General features: G+C 45.3%; 1 protein-coding gene across 1 annotated transcript; it reads left to right on the forward strand.

Moving 5' to 3' along the window:
* Positions 1-1419: 1419 nt before the first annotated feature.
* Positions 1420-16479, forward strand: fignl2 (fidgetin like 2). The gene is made up of 3 exons (XM_037480655.2): positions 1420-1647; positions 2923-3063; positions 12085-16479. The coding sequence occupies exons 2-3, from the start codon at positions 3039-3041 to the stop codon at positions 14133-14135; spliced, it is 2076 nt and encodes a 691-aa protein (XP_037336552.2). The 5' UTR covers positions 1420-1647; positions 2923-3038; the 3' UTR covers positions 14136-16479.
* The last annotated feature ends 4521 nt before the right edge of the window (positions 16480-21000 follow it).

Below are 21000 nucleotides of genomic sequence, written 5' to 3' on the forward strand. Positions count from 1 at the left end.
GGGATTATGGGATGCACGACCTGTTTCAACGGGGCATCCGGTCTCCGTATGACTGCGGTAGGAACTGTGTTAGTACTTTCGTCAATAAGTCAGATACGTTCCCAGTGGGTGTTGACCTCCGCCAGGGCTGAACTTCATCACCAGCCCTTTTCGTGACTTTGGCGGACAGGATACTTGGCGCAGCCATACCCACTGGAGGTTTTCTGGGCAAGTCCAAGTGGCAGGAGAACCCTGGGGAGACCCAGAACATGCTGAAGGGATTTATATGTTGTTTCCCCCCATCTGGCCTGGGAAGGCCTTCTGAAGTTGTTCATGTTGGAAACAGATGAATGCGAGGCATATGAGTGGCCGAGCTTGAAGACGTCGGGACCGGAGTCAATAAAGGGTTGCCAATATTGTGGTTTTCTGGTACTAGAAATAGGAAAGTGGGAAAGTTTATTGACCTGGGATGTGGGCCGTTCAGATGCCGAACTGGTGCTGAGCCAAAACCAACGGCCTCCACACAAACTGTATTATAACAAAACAAAGAGGCCGTCTTTTTGTTAAGAACGTCTACAGCGGCACAGAACAGTTAGCGGTGGTGTCTTTGGACCGTTCGTGAGAAGAGCTGCTGTGACTGTGATGCATTTTGAGAGGTCGCAGAAGAAGGGCGATGAGAATCCGGGGAAACCATTGGGCAGAAAGTACTCCGTGCCGGCGTAGCCAAACGAGGGGGCTGCGGCTGTGATTGGCTGGATGTCTTCCGGCTTGGTGTGGTGTCCGTCATAAAGTAGACGCTATCCCAAGATGAAAGGAACTCGCTGGCACCGTTTTGCATTCTTTGTTTGTGGAGATTTGGAACACTGAAGTCTTCTAACAATAGTCTTTGTAAAGCATTTTTTCCGCTGCAGAGTGATTGCCTGAAGATTTTATTAGGAAATTCAATCTTGTGTTTATTTTGGCGGCTTCGTTTACAACAACAAAGTTTCTGATGGACCTGCAGATTGTCTGACCGTGTATTACCAACAGCTAGTATAAAGAATAACTTAATATTACCTAATATTCTCTGATGGTTGGTTTCATAACCAGTGAAAAGTGCATTATGATAAAAGCAGTGTAATTAGTTTTGAATAAGTAAATGATACAACATTTTTAAGTGCCTTGATCATCAAGTGTCACGGTGAAAAATGAGAGATTGTTCCCTGTTATGTTTCCACCACAATGTCGCCACTGTTCCGATCTTTCTTAATCCTCTTCGGGCTCACCAAATTGACCCTGTTCATTTCCCTCCAACCCAAAACTCTTTTTCCACTGTCCTCTGTGTCCAAGCTTCAGCATGATCGCCCTCTCTCTTCACCAGAGCAGGATTGGTCAGTTCCCCACCCTTTCTGCCTTCTCTTCATTCTCTCTCTCTCTACTTAAATGCTTTTAGCATAGGGAGGGGTAGGGGGATGGGAGATCCATGGGGGAAGGGAGCTGAGTACTCACTCTGTTGTCACTGGCTAGAGAGAGAGGGAGAGAGAGAGAGAAAAGGAGGGAGGGAGAAAGAGTGGATTTTTTTGTCCCATATGTGGAAAAAAAGCATAGCAGTGTACACACGAGTCTGCTCTGCTCCAGGGACTATTGCAGCGCTCTCAGATCTGATGGAGGACATGCAGGCATGAATAGGTAAGGCAGCCTGTCTTCTCTGTGTTGATCTGCTGTCACTGCCGGCTGATCTCCTCGCTGTTTGACTCAGCTCAGCAGGCTGGCTGAAGTTAGAGGACTGGTGCTGAGCACGTTATAGCAGGTCTCTGATTATGAGAACCAAACCTCTGAAATGTGCCTTCTCCTCTAAGGCTGAACCGTGCCAGGACAGAGCTGTGTTTGCTTGCAGTGGAAGTTCCGGTTTGTTGCCCTGAGTGCAGTTAGTTATTCTGGGCCGTTTTAAAGTTGACTGTCCAAAGGAAGGAGCCGAAGTCGGAGGCAGTGTTGTTTGTGAAGCCTTTGGTCATTGCGTAATTTCTCTTTCATGTGAAACGGTGTATGATATGAAATGGTAACCAACTTGTTTTATAAATGCAAAGGGAGATTCTAAATGTTAAATTGCTTTATATTTTTGAGTTTATGTTATGCTCTAGATTCTGGACAAATGTATGTATTTGTTTTTAAAGACCATTTCGTTCATCTCTGGATTTACACTATATTTTCTAAAGGTGGATAAAAAATATGCATTGGTTTTCACCGAGTTGTATGCTGTTATGAAAAAAACCCTTTTCTAAATTGGTTTAAATCTCCTGTGTTTGAGAGGTGTCTCATAAATATAAAAATTGTTAGAAACCGAAGCATTTAATCTGTGCATGATTCAAATTTAACTTTTACAACACAAACCAGAATAAGAGATACTATTTATTATTTGTATAATAATTAGAATGTTTTAATTTGCATGATTTAAATTCTCATTTCACCTCAAACTGGCTTATACATTTTTTTTTTTTTTTTTAAACAATTGCAAAGTTTAACTTTGTTGATTTTTCCTTTACATTTTGCTCATACAGCTCCAAAAGCGTCCGGACTCCTAAGAATGCCGTCTTTATTGCCTCAGCGCACAGAGCAGTGGTATGCATGCCCCTTTTTGTGAGGCAGATTTAGAAAGCCGTCTTTAGAGGCTGAACACAGCTCCACAATCAGCTTAATGCCTCACCACAATGAATGCCCTTCTGTGTGTCAATTTGGCGGATTCGGTTTGTGTTACACTGTTAGGCTCCTCAGATGGTCAGTAATTCTATCATACTCTGGGGGAATTCTGGGCGGTGTGTTTGTGTGTTTTTAGGTTTGTGTTGCTGTGTGAGCTTGTGCAAAAGGGTCGGTTGACATGTGAGTGTTTGTCCAGACATTGTGCAGCGGCCTGTAACTGCCTCACCTCTCTCTCTCTCTCTCTCTCTCTCTCTCTCTCTCACTCAGGGCTGTTCTGTCGTCAGTGCGGGTTCATGCTAGTGATGGACTACAGCTGGACGGACGCTAACCTCAGCTGCCTTTCACAAAACAGCATTCCGTCTTACTGAGACCAGCTCCACAGAATGCTGAGTCCTATTGTCCCCTATAGTAAGTACACTACAAGCAACTACACTTCTCTCCACCTTCCCTCACGTTTGGAAAGCTCCACTTCACTTAGTTGAACTTTGCATGAATCAATGAACGCCCACCTCTAAAAATAATGGGAGTGGACACCGTATTTTGCAAACATAAGGGAAAAACCAATAAAAATAAAATGTCCAAGCCTCATTGCAGAAAACTACCTTTTCCTTAACGTGCCCCGTGGAAATGCTAAACCTCTGGATCCGATCCTGTCTAAATGTTTAATCAAAGAGCTGCAGAGCGACACAGAGAGGTTTCAAGGCACGTGGTTTAAGCAACGAGTGTCAGTTTACCAACACGAACACCACACATGCTGCTCAATGCTCCCCCATTTTCTCCCGGTTCTCTCTTTTCTCCCTTCAATGCTGACCTAATAACTGATGTGTCCAGTTTTGACCTCCCCCTTTGCACCCTCTCACCAGGCTTCATTTTAGTCCAGTGCTCTGGCTCTCCAAAACAGCATTGTTTGGCGGCCAGCATGGGGCAGCCTCTGTTGCCTCGGCCTCAAGAGCTCTTTTTTTCCCAGCTCTATAACTTTCCTCAAAGGAGCATTATCGGCATGACAGTTAAAAGAAAAGGACAAATCCAAAAGAATAATATATGATATTATAGACTATGATAGATAGTTTAGTACAACTTCTTCATTGCTGGTAGAAACAAAATTCATTTTAGTCTGTGTAAGTCAAGACTGAACAAAAGGGTCTGATTAAAGCCTCCTGAGCCAATGTTTGACAGTAACCATGACACCTTGTTTTCTTTTCAAATGTTGCTTTGTAAATGTCATCCTTAAGATGGCAAATGTTATTATTTCCCCACTTATAAGATGAGTGAGATTTCATAAGGTCTGTAGTAATTTACCATATGTGTTGTTATGATATGCATACTCATTTTGCTTCCTGTTAGCGTGGTTGTTCCATCGGCTCCCTGCACCCTGCTACTCCACACTGACTGAACACACTCCTTACCGCTAAAAAACAACAGCAAGTCAAAGAATGTCACAAAATGCTGGTAGAATATTTAGAATGCTTTCAGTGCCCGGACAGGGCTTGTCTTCCTTGGGGATCTCCTAGTGTGCTACGTACTTGCCTTTTGTGTCCAATTTTCCTTTGCGTTCGAAACGCACAATGATGGTTTTCATCGGCTCGGTTTAGAAAGACTATTTCTGTTCTGCAGAGCTTCTGCAGCGGGGAGGTCGCTGCATGCATGCATGTAGACAGAGGGAACGTATGAGCTGCAGGCAGCAGGGTCATGTAGTCCTGTTGTTTACTCTCAGACCAGTGACACACAAACACACCTATGTGCTCGCTGGCAACACTGCAGCTCACTGTCTTTTGCTTAAAGGCTGTAGTCACTAATGCTGCGTGCTGATTAAAAACAATTGCGTGGGACTTTGGATGTGCCGGACATGCGAAGACTCTCACCTTCATGTTGGAATCCCCTTCGTGGGAATTGCGCATTCCCTCTTTGCCGATGCTATTTCTGACTCCTGCTTTTAGCATTGCTGCCCCGTCGTGTAGATTTGCACACAGGGACAAATAGGTAGGACAGGTACCTCCACAAAGATACTTCACTCTTTGACACGAGGACTGTCTCACGGATCTACTCCCCATAAGTCGGTGCATGCGTCCCATTCTCGCCTGATGTCCCAGGCCTTTGGCTCTTGTCCCCGGCCAGTCCAGAGGACTTCAAGCTGGGGTAAGCAGCCATGGCCGAACCTGAGAAGAAACCCGAGAGAGATTCCAGGGGCCATGGATACTCCTGGTGGGATTTGGTGCAAAGAATCTGTAATCTGCACTTCAAACACACTCTTAAATCAGTCCCAGGCCGCCAACCCAAGAGTGCCCTAACTCTTGTTGCTGGGGCCCCTGCTGGTGTAGCGATACCTTTTCTTTTAAAACAACATTCACACACACACTCACACACACAAAGAAACTACACACCGCAGTCCAAATCTGGCAGTTTTTATAGCTCTCCTCTGACTGACCCCTCTCCCTCTCCTTTCTCTCGCTGGCTCTGTTTTTATGTTTTGTACAAGTGTCTTTGTGAATGACTCAGCTAAGTCATGGAGTTTGTATAGAAGAAAAAAAGCAGTAGAACTCATCCTGAAGGACCAGGTTGGAGGGCTGAGTCGGCGTCTATTGCTTTTGTCGGCCGAGTGGTGTGAGTACTGCAGTGGAGGGGCCTGTGAGGCCCTTCAGTAAACACACAGCCCGCCAAAGTGTGTGTGTGTGTGTGTGAATAAGTGCCGGAATCATTAGTGAAGGGTGTGAATGGGCTCTAATTAGGCCCCGGTCTGTGTGGTTGTGTGTGTGAATATGTCCATGTGTACCTTGTGCATGCGTTTGTGTCCACAAGAAAAGAAGGTTAGGGACCCAGGGCCCTGTGGGTCCACTGGCCCTGGGCTCTGTCCCTCTCAGTGTTCATCAGCTCATTAAGGAGACCTCCGCTCCCGTTAAGGGCCCAATTAAGCAGCAAGGTGGTGAGGCTCATTTGGATGGCAACACTTCACTGGATTCCTGAGGCGGCAGAATTCAGAGCTCGACAATGAGACACAGCTTCTTTCTCACTCGCAGAGCTAATTAGTGAATGACCACGCAGGAGAAATAGCAAACTTTAATCGTTATGCCATAAGGTATTTGTTGTGCTGGGATCATCAACCGCACTGCAACAAAGGGAAGCGTGGCTGTTGATAATATTGAGTTTCCTCCAATTTGGATGCGTACAAACGGGAAAACCACAAATCACTGAGCTGTCCATGTGCCGAGAGTCTGAGCGGTGGGAACACAGAGAAGGCCATGGGATTTCGCACAGAGAGAGCGGACCGAATGCAACACGCACGCGGTGGAGGGGGGGATGCAGAGAATCAAGGCAAGGAGGAGATTGCAAGTAAAAGAGGTGAGGAGGAGGAGATAGAGCAGAGATTGGGCGAGTGAGACAGATGGAGGAGGTGATTGGTCATCACAGAGCCTTTGGACAGCTGTTCTCTGATATATTAGTGGACACAATGACCTTAAGCCAGCCTGCAGTCACAGAAAATAGGGCCCCTCTTTTTTTCATGAAGGGGAGGGGGGTTTTTACGGGGGCGGTGGTGGACCGTGCTCTGCCATTTGTGGACATGCGTTAGCAGGCGCGGGGGATGGGGGAGTTGTTTCTAAAATTACGAGCATAAAATCCGGCAATTAATCTGAAGGCTTTCTAGTTTTGGAGAGTGCTGAGAAAAGGGCTGTAAAATGAGCTCTCAGATGGGAGCTTGCTTTTTGCTGCACTATATTTTCGGATTCTAATCACGTTTGTCAATTAATCAATGTTAAACAAATCCCATCTAGTAGTTTGGATTCTGCTCCTCTCCATCTCCTCTGCAGAACAACTTTTAATGACTCCACATATTCCATCACCTATCATGAATAATAACTCTTTTACTCTGGCTAAATTTGACAAAAGACAAGGGCGGTATGATTATTTTATGATTACTATTATCATAAAAATATATTTAATCATTTTTCTTCGAATGCAACCCTATTAGTTGCACACGGTAACAAAAACTATTCTGACGCGGCAACATTCCCGGAGGGGAATGAAACTGAAAATAGAGCAAGTCAAAGTGTCACTCTGATACATGGAGTACAGATGGCTTTACCCACGGAGAGACGAAGGCACAGAGATCGCAGGAGAGATGCAAACAGAGGACATCCCTCAATGCCACTGCAGGGGATGAGCTCCTTCCTCCTGGGATTCGACTGGTTGGGCGTGTGTGAAAAGAGCTGCGTCTGCTTGTGCAGTGGGCAGCAGGTGTGAAAACTCCCCAGCAGAGCTCCCCGCACTCTTCTGTTATTACATCTTTTGAGGGCCATGAAAAAGAGAGTCGGGGTGCCAGAGGGGAGCGAGAGGCACAGTGTGGGATTGTGTTTCTTCTGATTGATAGTGGCCCTGTGACTAACACATAGATGTATGATTATTTTCTCTGTCTGAGGAATTATGATCCCCGTTGCCCAGCGTGCGCGTTGTACCTGTCTTGCTTTAACATTTCTTTGACAAAACTCCATAAGATAAGGTTATTCGGCTCCTGTGGCGGGAACATTGTTGCAGGTAACTAGACATTTTGTAACTTGAGTAAGTAACACAGATTTCCAGAATATTCGATAGAATTGTTTTGGATTTTTGTAAAAGCTGAGCTGTAAAATGTGCAATTCATTCAAAAAGTGAGAGAACCCCCAGAGACAATTTTCCACTGTCTCAACCTGCCACACGCGGTGAATTGTGTCCGGCCTCTGAGATTGGTGTTTTTATGACAGAGCAGATATGCAGTAAGCAGCGGCAGGACGGCAGCAGACTACTGAGAATGTCCTGCCTGATATTAGTGTCATAAATCACTGTGAACTTGAGAACAGACAACTTAAGGGGTTTCAAGAGTGAACAACAAATCAAGATAACAAATACTAATAAATATAAGATTCACCCAGTGCACGCAAAGCTTAAATGCACAGAAGTGCAAAACCCCGAGAAAAGACATTTTCTCCTCATATTTATGTCCAGCATGAGTTTCCTCCTACGACCCAATGATCTGCTTTGTACATAATAACTCATGCAGGGATTGTAGAATCTAGATTGTAATTCGTCAGCACAAATATAGTGTCTGTCACCCTTTTCTCCACTCTCTGCCATTGTCATTTGGTTCGGCTCTCTTCTTTGTATTTCAACTGCATTCATTTTTTCAATAAAAGTGAATTCACCCTTTAAACAGAGATCCCCTTTTGTTGTGAAGTACTTTGAGGTCAACAAAGTCATTTAGAGCAGAAAAGGTGTGGTTCGGCTACATTTGGTTAATACATCGGCACATAAACATTGAATAGAGATTTAGCAAAGCCAACGTTGACCAGCAGAGCAGGTGTGCATCATGGTGGCTTATCGTTAATAATGTTTTATGTGAGATTAGCAACAGAGAACCCTTTTAGATCTTTGCACACGCACATTGCTCTCCCTCATTCGTGCCTGTGGGTGGAGGATGTAGGATGCAGTGGAGATGTTGGTAGTTGTCTCTCGGCGGGTGGGGGTAGAGCTCCGCCATGAATAGATTCCTGATTTGATTGATCCACAGTATCCTTGTTTACAAGCGGCCTCTTCACAATCGGCACATTTTAATAGCACGCTGTCCCAGAAGGGTTGTTGCATCCGTGTCTGTTTTGTTCCTCGGGGCAGGGACAACAAAAGTGCTGGGAAGGGAGAAGGGGAAAGCAACCTCAGGGGAGCAGTGAAACGGCACTGGAGCCCTCCGTCTCCAGGCTTCCTGCCAAGATAACGTTTCAACTCGCCCACTAATACTTCTTTTATAGAAAACCACAACACGGTCTAGAGTTCTCCCAGCCTATATGGGCCCAAAACATCTCCGGTTTCACTGTGTCAACATGAGATTCAGTGACTTTGCAGATGGCAGGCTGGAGCATTTGAGGGCAGAAATCTCAAATGAACCTTACACGCTCCCTCCGAGCCATAAGTGGTCTAATTTTAGTTTTAGGGCCTCCCCAAAGTAAAGCTGCTTCTGCTGAAGAGAGCCACGCCACTGTGTTCATCACGCACTCCTACAATGGGATGCAGCTCACACAGGTCCCTCAATAAATCCCAGGCTGACACAAAAGCTGTCAGTGGACTGCTGCTGAATAGATTAATAAGATTTCCATAATTAGATAGGCCCCTGACAATAGGATCTTTTAGGCTTTGTCTCAGAGCCAACTGGATTGCAGAGCCGCGCACGTCTGCTGGACGGACTTTCGGCACAATGGCCGCAAAGACAGTAAGGCGGTCCGCAGAAGAACATCTGTCTCTCCTGGGGCCAAGAACACACACACACATTGGGAAGTTTCATGTGCGCACACATAATTGGTTTTATCAAGCTCCTTGCATCCAAGTAAGGCCATCAGTTATTAGAGAAGGAGTCTCACTGATATTTTATGTATTATTCAATCAATTTCTGTTCGCCATTAATTCAAGTGATGAATTATAAAATGTAGTTGATACTCTTAACAAACTCCTTTCTGACGAGATCAAACGGCAGCTTTACGTATATTGATGGCAACAAAGGCCTCCAGAATTATTCAGAGGCCAGTATTCGCATTTGTAAACAATTCCGAGGTGCTGTGTGTTCATTTTAAAATCCATAACCCACCTCTAATGTGAGAGAGCTGATGGGGGTGTCGAATGTTGAACCATTCGAGCTGGAAATGATACAAGTGAAAGTTTCAACATTACTTACATCTGCAGTACAAAATGTACAAATTGTTATAGCAGTTTGTGTTTTCTTTGTTACATAGGACACATTATTATATAGCATGGCTACCCACAGTATATCCACATTGTCCTGATTTCCTGCTTCTAATCTTAGCTTTCTTTCTGCTCCTCCAGTGAATTAATCTACGTGATTGCTCTGATATAAGCAGAAGTCTAGATTAGAGCTTGCTCAGTTTATTGTGGAGCACTGCTGCTCTTAAAACCGCAATCCAGCCGAGGCCAAGATCTAATTATATGGAAAGAGCTAAACTGCTCTGCCACCCTGCTGTGTTCACCAGGGGAGCGAATGGCAGCCCATCACTCACCTAACTCACTGTGCACATACAGAAGCAACGATTGAGTACTTTTTTTTAGAAAGTAATTACTCTCAGATTTAACAGTGGTTCTTCATCCATGCGCAGCTGGTGACTGCGTTGGTCAAGAGGGTGGTGTGAGAGAAGGTCCATTCTGTATCGGTGCTGCTCTGATGATAGAGTGGACAGCAGTTAGCCTGCCTCCCCGAGTCCTCTAATGTCCGCTCCAGTCCGCTTCGAGAAGGACGAAGCGCCTGCTGTCCACTCCTTCCCCTCCCTCTTCCATCCATACCTCCCCGCTGCAGGTTTTATGAGCTCCCCTGGGCTCTCATCCATCTCTGTCACACACAGTCCCCATTATTGGGGCTGCTCACTGGTCGGGCTGCAGATGGGAAGGGCCTGCAGCACACGTATGGTTTCGGCAAACTGGACAAAAGACCTGCGAGTCAGACCACTGAAATATGTGGTCATCGGGGTGTGGACAAGACAATGTCTTCAGCATGTTTTAAAAAAAAAAAAAAAGGAAAAAGGAACAGGGTGTGAGAATGTTCGTCCACCTCTCGCTGCGTAGGGTGTGTGTGGGTTGACTGAGGCTTAAGCAAGTACTTGAACGGGGTTTGGCCATTGGGAATTTGAGGCACTGGATTTGAATATGAAGGACATGATAATCCAACGGCCATCTGGTCTGCTGGTCTCAGCTGACTGAATAAATACTGGGTGTAATCTGAAAAAAACACATGGGGAGGTTTGGGAAGCGGGGCAAAGAAAGAGGGCAAGGCTAAGGAGTGAGCCTGAGAGGGCAGCGGCAGAGTCGCAGGCTGTGGACATTGAGATTTGATTTAAATGGCAATAAGAAGCCTGGCTCCACACATGCGGACGGCCATGAATAATGAATCATCCACTGAAGGGAAGGCAGTGAGGCCGGTAAGGACGTCTTTTTGCTCTATCCCCCTTTACCTCGCTATCTATGACGGCAGCAGTCCTCACCTCAGGGCAAATCATGACACTTCAATAATGCCAAGTTATGTGTGGAATGTCGAGCTAATGCCTCAGCAAGAGGTGGCGGTAGTCATCATGAAAAAAATCCCAGTTGGACAAATGGCACACGTAAATATATATCGTGAGAAGATAAATGAGAAGGTAGCAGATGCGTTGTATTCACGTTTCGTTAGACCCCCAAACATGTTCCGCTTGTTCCAGAAGCAACAACAAATGAATGTTTCACTGGAGAATAATGGCTCTGCATGAGGGGACATGAAGGGAAAACAATTCATGGAACAAAATGTCTTTTGCCACTGCCCTGTCTGCTGTTAGCTTAGCGTTGTGCTCGCTGATCAATCAGAGCTCGGCCAGTGCTGAAGTCAGCCAGAGGAACAGACATTCCACTTTCCCAATGTTGCATGGGAGACTGTGCTGATGAATGGCACACTATGCCGCAATTCCAAACCCAACCCCCCTCCTGCTTTCTCTCTTTTTCTTTCTTTCTGCCCTCCTCACTCTCTTCACACCACTGTCCACACACACACACTTTCCCTTCTCCCTCCTTCTGTCCAGCCGCCCCCTGGGCCCTCGGAGCTCTGGTGTACGGTGGGTGGGTGGATTGGTGGGTGGTAGTGGTGGGGGTGCAGGGCGGAGAGAGCAGGCATTCAGAGCAACATGCAACGAGAGATAACAATAGGTCCTCTGGGAGACCTGCAGATGTTAGCAGTACAGGGGATTGGGGCGGGATCTCACTGCTACTCCAACATGGCAAAGTGTGAAAAAAAAACCTGACACCTACTGCAGCTTTCTCTTTCTCTATTCACTTGCCTTTTCCCTTTCCCTTCCTGGGGAATGGGAGCCCTTTATGATAGCATGCATGATGGCAACACTGAGAAAGCCTCCTTTATTAAGAAGAGGCAGAAGGCAATTTATTTTCCCTTGCTGCTTGAAGAGAGAAGGCGGGGGGCTCAGACCATGTGTGATTGTGCACAAGAGATTCATTGATAAATACTGTTAATACTGCTTTGTATTTTCTACCTTACCAATTCATTATTTTTTTAAGTCAAATTAAATCAAACTAAACGTAGACCATTATTTTAACTATTAGTTCTGGATAGAAATAACAGTTTACCTTGTCTCTTTGGGGGATGAGGGTACAGGTGTTTCGGCATGGTGAACAGATCTGGTGAACAGATGTTAAAAATAAACTACTTGAAGAAATTCCAAACAAGCCTCTGCTATATTGTAGGTATTGCAGTGTGTGTCAAATTAAAACGTCAAAAGAGTAATTTAACAAAACCGAAACCTATGTACGCAATCTTGTAACCAAAAGTTCCTCATTCCTACATCACTAATATAATGATATTTTCTGACATATTGGTTATTATAGGAAAATCCTGACCTGGTTGCCGCTGTGTGTTTCTTTTGACAGGCTTTTTAAAGATGCACTGGAACCCAGAGCATGCCCAGCCTCTCAGCCAGTGGCCTGAGCAGCACCTGGACGTCTCCTCCACCACCTCCCCTCCGGCCCACAAGTCGGAGTTGTACTCAGCTCGCGGCCGCAGCGGCTACAACCACGCCTGGGCCAATGATGACATCTCTGCTCTCACAGCCTCCAACCTGTTGAAGCGCTATGCCGAAAAGTATTCTGGCGTGCTGGACACCCCATATGACCGGCCCCCTACCGTGGGCACCTACCCAGAGCCGGGGCCCTTTGGGGGGCTCAATGCCCCAAAGACTGAGCTGGACCCCTGGCCACTGACTCACAGCAATGATGCCTCTTATTCCCTGGTGCCCCCTGGAGGCCATGACAGCCTATCAGGTCCAAAGGCCATCGCCACATCCGCAGGCCCCCCAGGGGTTGGTAGTGTTTCGGTGGTGAACAGTAACCTCTCAGACTCAGGCTACAGTGGCAGCAGCTCCTGCAGTGGCTCCAGCGAGTACCCCTCTAGTTACAATGGCACCTATCTGTCCTCCGGGTACTGTCCCCAACCCGGTGCAGCACTTCCCCCTCCCTCCCTCCACACCCTCCAATCCACCCCGACCCTGGTGCCCAGCTACAGCCCCACCACGTCCGTCTATAACTACCCCCCCAACACGTACCCCCCTCAGAACAGCCTCGCCCCAAGCTACAGCCACTCGTCTGCAACTTACCTTCCGTCGGGTCTACCAGCCCCTACCGCAGTTCCCTCTCGGCCCACAGTCGTAGGAGGCAGCTATAGCTACCAGATCACCAGCCTCGGGGCATCTGAGTCTGAAGGGACATTAAAAAGAAAAGCATTTGAAATGAGCATAGAGGAGGATGAGAGCGCGGACGGGCCTCGTTACAGGAAATACAGCTATGACCCCTTGAAGGCTGGCGAAAACTCACCCTACAGTGTGAATGACAAAACAGAGTGCCGGGGTAACGGCTTTAGCAGTTCAGGCAGCACTGACCCGCATACTTTCAAGGCCAGTAAGCCCTCCTCTCAGCCCCTGGTGTCACCTCAATATGGGGCAGCTGTGGAGTACAGCCCTCCCGCCGGCATGACGGGGGAAAGTGGCGCTGCGGAGCAGGGCTTCATCCAACAGCAACAGCAGCATCGCTCTCAGGGCCACAAACGGCCTTTATTGTGCGCTCCAACTGTTGAGAGTATGAAGAGCCCAGACCCCCGACTGCTGGACCTCGTCAATGGGGAGTTACTGGACTGCAGCCCAGCATTGGGCTGGGGCGAGCTGGCCGGGCTCACCCATGTCAAGGCTGACCTGGAGGAGGACCTGCTGTGGCCCGTGTTGAGGCCGAGTCCGGCGATGCGGCCACCGAGAACCGTCCTGCTCTTTGGCCCCCGGGGGGGAGGTAAGACGACGCTGACTCGTTCCTTGGCCTCACAGCTGGGGGCTTCCTTCTACCGGTTGAGTGGAGCCATGCTTGCCTCTAAAGGCAAGGCCGAGGCGGAGCACATTCTGGGCTCTCTTTTGCAGGTGGCGGGGGCACGGCAGCCGTCGGTAGTGCTTCTGAGCCAGGTGGAGGCCATGGAAGAGGAGGGGCTGAGGCAGACACTGCTGACCGGCGTCCTGGAGAAAGCCCAGGCGGGGACCACAGGCTTGGTGATTCTTGTATGTGCCACCGGAAGGCCCGATCTGCTGCAAGAGTCAGTTCATCGGAGCTTTGCCAAACGATATCACGTTGGGCTGCCGGATGCGGGCATGCGCAGGCAGGTGCTGCTGCAAGCGCTGCCCCCGCGGGGCTGCACCCTTAGCGAGAGGGAGCTGAGTGCTGTGCTGCAGCGCACAGAAGGCTTCTCCGTGTGGGAGATGCTGCAGCTCTGCCAGCAGGCACTCTCCTCGGCGTCCCCCCCCCCTGGAGCCATGCACGGGCACCCCTCATCCTCCAAGCCCCCAGCCTTCACAGACTTTGAGAACGCCTTCTGCAAGGTGCGCCCACACACCACCACAAAAGAACTGGACACTTGTATAGAGTGGAGCAAGATGTATAACCACTGAGAAAGCAGCAGGTCACTGTACTTGGACTCTTTGTCTTTACTCTGACGTTGAAAGCCACGGGGAGGTTTTCTTGTTGATCTGTAATTACAGATTATGCAGCCAAACGAGCCGGAGATGCTCATCGATAAGGAAGCGCTGATTAAGTAGTTTTACTTGCAGAAGCATGTGTGCGTTTTTTTTTTTTTTTATCAATATCTACATTACTTTTTTTCCAAAGAAAAGGAAGAGGAATAGGCCTTATTGAGTGGGATAGAGGAAAAGTCTTTTGGCCAATGCAAAAATCAGTTTATACTCTATTTGGATGCTCTCAGAGATCCTGATTAGCCTTGGTCCGGGACAAAATTAATTATTTGTTTTTAGGTGACGTGGTCCAAGATTTTGGATAATCAGGGTTTGGAAAAGCCCTCCTTTGACTGCTATTCTCAGGATCCTATTTATTGCCAGTCCTTTTCCTTGTTATCTTATCCTGATTTATTCATTGGATTATCACTTATTATTCAATATGAAGGGCTTCGACATCAGACTGAAATATTTTAGTAAACCAAAAATATACCAAACCAAATGCATAAGCAGTACTGCTGTAATGTGAAAATGGACTAGTTCACAAAATCAGAATAAATCTTTCTCAAATCTGAACATGCTGCTGTCCCTCCCAGGAGTTGAGTTAAAAGTATCAATTGACATTTTTGGAAATTCTCATATACACACATCTTTATTCAAGGCACCAATAGTTCTATATTTCACTGGCACCATAACTTGCATATGTTCTTAATCTCACATTCCTTATCATCCGTAATTTACCTGAGAATCTCACTTAAACAGAGCAAAATGTGTCTGCTTTCTCTTTCACTTACTCCTTTTTGTTTTGTTAGTATCTAGTCTTGTTTGAAATGCTCAGGAAGAATTTCTTTACCTCAGAAATATAAAATAAAGAATGTATGTAATCTGAGGGTCTTAGTAGAGAGTGGCGTGAAGCAAGAGAAAGGCTCGAGGAGAAACCCGACAGTCTTGTAATGCCCACTTCCGCCGGGCTTTTACCTCGGGAGAGAAACTTGAATATGCTACAAAGAGTAACATTGAATGTAATTCAGGTATTTCAAAGGATATTTGATGCCATAAATCTGTGTATTATTATATATGAATATATAAACATGTTTTCTTTTCCATTCATTTTTATTGTAGTTTATGGTGGAGTGATGATTGTCTTCATGTAGAATACAGAACAATATTCCTTTTTTTGTTGGACAAACTGTTCACTGCCAATCCCCGTATTGTTTAGTGTTTACATGTCTTGCATGCAGGTTTGCTGTTAATAGTTTTACGGCTCCCAAATACCATTTTATAAATGTAAATACAAGGCACACAATCATAAAAGTGGACATCATGAGCACAATAACAAAACATACAACATCAGCCAAAAGATTGTGTCCGTATGTACCTTTCAGCAAATCCCAAAGTCTCTGGATTCCCGCTTTATGTGGACATATTGTGGAGGAGCACAGCGTGTAGAAAATGCAGACAAATCGTTCCTTTCTCACCAGTGGTACACTTCTGTTTTAACCGGCTGGAAAACGCTGGTCACTGGAATGCTGGTAGAGAGGTCATTTGTGTTGGACTGGTGCTATGGTCCTGAGGAGGTATACACGGAGTGATGTAATATTTCCCTCTGCGCTTTCCTCCCTCCCTCATTATTTTTCTCCCTCCCCAGTGCAATCTCATTAGATTGGATTGCCCCCTGGCCACGAGCCCCAGTGGCCATGTGGCGTCGCGTCCTCTCCCCATCCCCCGTCTCCCTCCTCTTCTCCTACACCCGGTCCTCTGGAGTGGAAGTGGTCTGATTGATGTCCAGCAACCGTATATCACAGGGCAGCGTTCCCTCTCCAGCTGGTGGCTTCAGTCATGCCATACAGCCAGATCAATTAGAGTGACCCCCGCTGTGCATACTGATCAGTCTCAGAAAGTGAAAACACATTTACAACTTGCAGAACAACCCCTGCCTCAAGTGGCGTGGTTGAGATAATGCTAGCGATTATTCACATGTAATTAAATAATAATGATGACTCAAAGGTACAAGTAGCAGAAACGTTGATGTTTGTTATGCCCACTCCTCCAGACAGTTTGTCCAATGAAACAAGCTTTTACGTTTGACATGTTTTTGGTTATTGTTCATTTTCTGTAACCATTTCTACCTCATTTTTGCGGCATATTGTACATGAAAGTATTTATTTCATGTCTTTTTATGTCTGTTTTAAACATGATAATAATGTTCTTTAACTGTAATGGTCTACCTCAGAAAAGACTGTATTTTAAGAGAAGAGTATCACACAATATTAAACAGAATTTGTCCATATTGCACTGCAGTTATTTATTTATTTTCCCCTTTCAACAGTGGAGAGACTGCAAATGACCAGATTGCATAAATGACACGATGGCGGTCCTTTTCATATGTGTCTTTATCTGTAGTCTGACGTGACCCAAATGTTTAACGTCAACACAGTTACTTAAACTGATGACGTGAAAACACAGGGGACTACATCAAAAGGTTCTGGATTTGACTAAATTCACTATCAGGTTAAGTCAGTGTGACGCAGCAGATAGCAAAGAACATAATGGGGTCGTGCAAAGGTGAGCTGTTGTTAGATTTGAAGTCGAGGCCACGCGTCCTGAGTGTTTATCTGTGTTGGTGTGAATGATTAGAACGAAAGCTGTGCGTGTGTGTTGCGGCTTGGAGAGTGTGTTGGTTGTCCAGCCTGCTCGTGTGTGTGTGTGTGTGTGTGTGTTTGTATGTGTTGCGGCTTGGAGAACAGCAACAGAAGCAGTACTAGCACACCCCCCCCCCCCCCCCCCGAGGCCTCAGCACCAGCGCCAGAGCACAGAGGTCCTTCATCCCTGTCACTGTCTGTAAACAACTGCTCGTCCCAGCGGCCCGCTCCGTGCTATTTGTGGTCTTTCTTGACATCTTTCAAAGATCCGGAACTAACCAAGAGAAGACGTAAACCTGGCAAACTGTGTGCCATGAATTGAAAGTTTGGTCGAGGCTTGAAACAGGATCCCTAGTTATGGATAGTGGTGTCAAAGCTGCGTTCTAAACATCTGTGACTGAATCCCCGTAGAACAGCAATGCTGGTGGGGTTGATGACAGAGTAATTAATAGTCTAATAATGATGCATAGCCGTGTTATAAGCGCAACCTTGTGCTGCGGCTGCCCTTCATCCTCTGATGAAGGATAATTGTTTCTGCAGCTGTTTAATAATTACGTTCTACTTTTCTTGTCACAAACTCAATGACGTAATCCCCGGAACAAAATAACCTTGCAGTGACATGTTGCTATGTGACATTGGTATATAAGGTATTTACATCTTCCATGCTAACCTTAGGTAAAAGGAGAAGAATAAAGAAATAGGGCATTGAATATACCGGCTGAGGTTTTCCATCTTTTGGTACATGGTACATGGTGGTTTTGCTGTAAGACAATTTGTAATATTTCAACAAGGGTACTTGAAATAACTCCTCTCTTCTACATACCTCCACAGTCTGTGAGTCACTTTCCATCCAGTAAGCAACTGAACAGCAGTTTGTCCTGAGTGATTCCTGTCCTGCAGGAAGTCAATCATTTTCCTCTCCCTGCTGATTGGAGGTAATTAGGCGAGCAGAGATTGTAATTGGATAATAAAAATATGCTAATGAGCTGCTGTCCTATTTACCCACAGTGTGGCAGCGAGTAGCGGGACGCGGCCACACTTTTCCCCTCTCTGTAATTTATTAAATGATATTGATCAGAATAATTAGCTGTGTATACTTGGGTCCATTAGACAGACAAGGTTAGAAGAAATTTTAAATAGTTTGATGATGTCAAAGGTGTAATTCTAATAAAAATCCAAAGTATAGTCACTACATAAAAATCTAAAACATTTAGTCAATACATTTCCTTACTTAATTTACTCATGGATGCATTAATTCTAATTATTTAGTGTTTATCTATTTATTATGTGCTGGTTGTGACTGGAAACAATTTACACCTAGGCCCATTATACTGCATTCTATAGAGTTAATGTTTTAAAGTTATTTATGGTAACAACCTTCATAAAATAAGGTCCTTCTCTGAATCTCATTTCCCACTCACACACAGTCCTCTTCCCCACCTCTGCCGTGCTGCAGGTCTTGTCCGGGCCTTGATACTGACAAGGTTGACATCAGAGGAGAGCTCTGACACCGGGTGAGTTAGGAGTGCCGGCTGTTAGCAATCAAGTCTATTTTGAAGTCAGGGACACACGGACCCCCAGGGCCAAAGCAGCAACTAGTCACCTCCCCCACCCCCCACACCCCAATCCAGCCCACAACCTCCAAGCCCCCTGGTCCCACAGATAGCCCGCACAGCGGTATTGGTTCCAGATGTTGAAAAGTCGCTGTTAGGGCCCTTTACCTAAGAGGACCCCAAGAAATGGTGTTGGGCCTGCATGCAGGGGAATAATGCACCAAACAAAAGTGACAAAAACAATGATATGAAAAATATGTTGCAACACCAAACCTGCAACCAGCAGAAAGCTAAAACACCTTGAACAACTTTATAATAGGTTTTGTAAATGATCTGCTTAGTCCGTCCCTTGAGAGGGGCGGTGCTGCATAATGATTCGGAGAAACAAAACCACTGCAGACTGCTTTTAGAGACTTGAATAATGAATAATAACTTGAGACTAATCATATTGGTCAACTATCAAGACCTAATGAGAGAACTCAGACCAAATGAATCACACCCATCAGATGAAGTCTGCCGATACGAGACAAGACGGTTAAACCTTAATCTGAAACCTGGATAGAGAGAAGAAAGAACGGCACAATGGAGACAGCTCGAGCCGTTTGAATAGAAATGGTCAAATCTTTGCAACTGCATTGTTTGTGTGTTGGACAGGTCAATCAAAACTCTGAGGAAATTGGGTTTGACAGATGGAATGTCCTGGTAAAATATCTGGGCCTGCCCCCTCTCACATGACGAAAATGTGATCGCTGAATAAATAAATAGCAAATAGGTATGGAGGACAACATGTGAGACAGGAGGGTCCCTGTGAGAACCGCACCGGAACATGATATGTATTGAACCAGATGAAGGAGTAAACATGAAACTCTACATGTTTTGGTAGTTTTATTCATGCAGAGGATCATGTGGGATGAAGCCATGATGGCAGCTAATTCCAAACAGACTATTCAACACGTTGATAGAGAAGCAGATTTAAATCAGCTCTAAACTTTCCTCATGTGGCCAGTCAGGGTAAATAATAGTTTGAAAAACCTGATTGTGCCATTAATCCCTTACCGATAAATTAACAATTATACTATCTTTTAAAGTATTTTTGTAAAAATCAAAGTGAGGGTTTTTCATGTTGTGTGTTAATACTCCTAAAGAGCATACAGCATTAAACAAGGCTAAAGGAATTTTAAAATTAACAAGTTTAAACCCCCAATGAAACAGAATGATAAATCAAAACATATTTTCACAGCCATAAAATATCTACATATAATGTACCTCAAACAGCTGAAACATAATAAACACACTAGTGACCCCCAGTAGACGAACCTGGAAACACAGTTACATTAATCAAGTCAATAATATTCTCAAAGCACAGTTTAACATCTTGACAGTAAAATACACACTCTGTCCCTGGGCATATTTAGCAGACATGGACAAACCCAGTAAACGGATTGTGATGTGAAAATAAATGAAAAAAGCAAAACTAGGAGAAAGTCAAATACCTCCTTGTAACCTGGATGTACAGAACAATGGAGGAATAAAAAGTAAAAAACACAGCAACTCAACCCTTTTAAACAGAATGTAAATATATTATATATATAAACTCCCAAATGGAAAAATAAAACCAGACACAAAGACAGGAGTGTTTTGTCTTTATTTGAGATGTTTGTATTTGTATGTTTCTAATGTTTTTAATAAAATATTGGTTTGACTCCCCAAATCCTTCGTTCTCTGTGACGTTCACTCGCATGTGATGAATCAGTTCATGTCCACTACAGTACTGCGTTTAGCCCCCTGTTCCTGTACGGCTCACAGTGAGTACTTCCATTAAACCTCTGAAGTTATCTGCCTACATCATCTAAAGTCCAAGGTTTAGTGTAGATAGGGAGGGGGGAGAACACAGTTCCCCCGGATGTTCCCATCTTACTCTCTACTTTAGACCGGTTGCAGCCTCACACACTGTGGCAGACCTGCGAGGTAGTTCTTGATCCAGCCGTATCCAGCAGACTGGTAATATAATAGTATAGTACATAATAGTATGTTGTGAAAATGCATTGTATAGTATGTTATAAAAAGTAACCAGAATGGTGTGGTCATGGATTAAATAGTTGTGTTATAGTAAGTTGAAAAAACAACCAAAAAAACAAGCAAAAAAACTTGAATGCAATACAATATTTCAAAAAACGTATGTGTTACGCCTCCACCCCGGGTCCAAGACCACGGGAACCCGTATACTAGGCACCACGAGGCTACAATACAATAAACAAACACACGCTGCCACAACGGAGTCCTGAATGGTGGGTTTATTTTCCCATACAATGATCATGTATAATGACAACACATACGACACAACACCAACAATTACACACAGGTAACATATGGCTGGCTTCTAACGTATTGTGTCTAACAGAGGTTTTTCTTCCGGGTGTATGTAGACCCCAGGGTATCTTACCTAGCCCTGCTCCACAGCGCTCTTGGGGTAAGTACATGCAACACCTGGGTGTACAATAGACCACAGTCTTAACGAATAACATAAAACCATATATTCTTCTAAATCTCTCCCCAAGCTCTCACCCAACTAAACATTTTATAGTGCAGCTGCGCTGGATTGGCTGGAGA

The sequence above is a fragment of the Pungitius pungitius genome, chromosome 1 (genome assembly GCF_949316345.1).
Source record: "Pungitius pungitius chromosome 1, fPunPun2.1, whole genome shotgun sequence".
Classification (NCBI taxonomy): domain Eukaryota; kingdom Metazoa; phylum Chordata; class Actinopteri; order Perciformes; family Gasterosteidae; genus Pungitius; species Pungitius pungitius.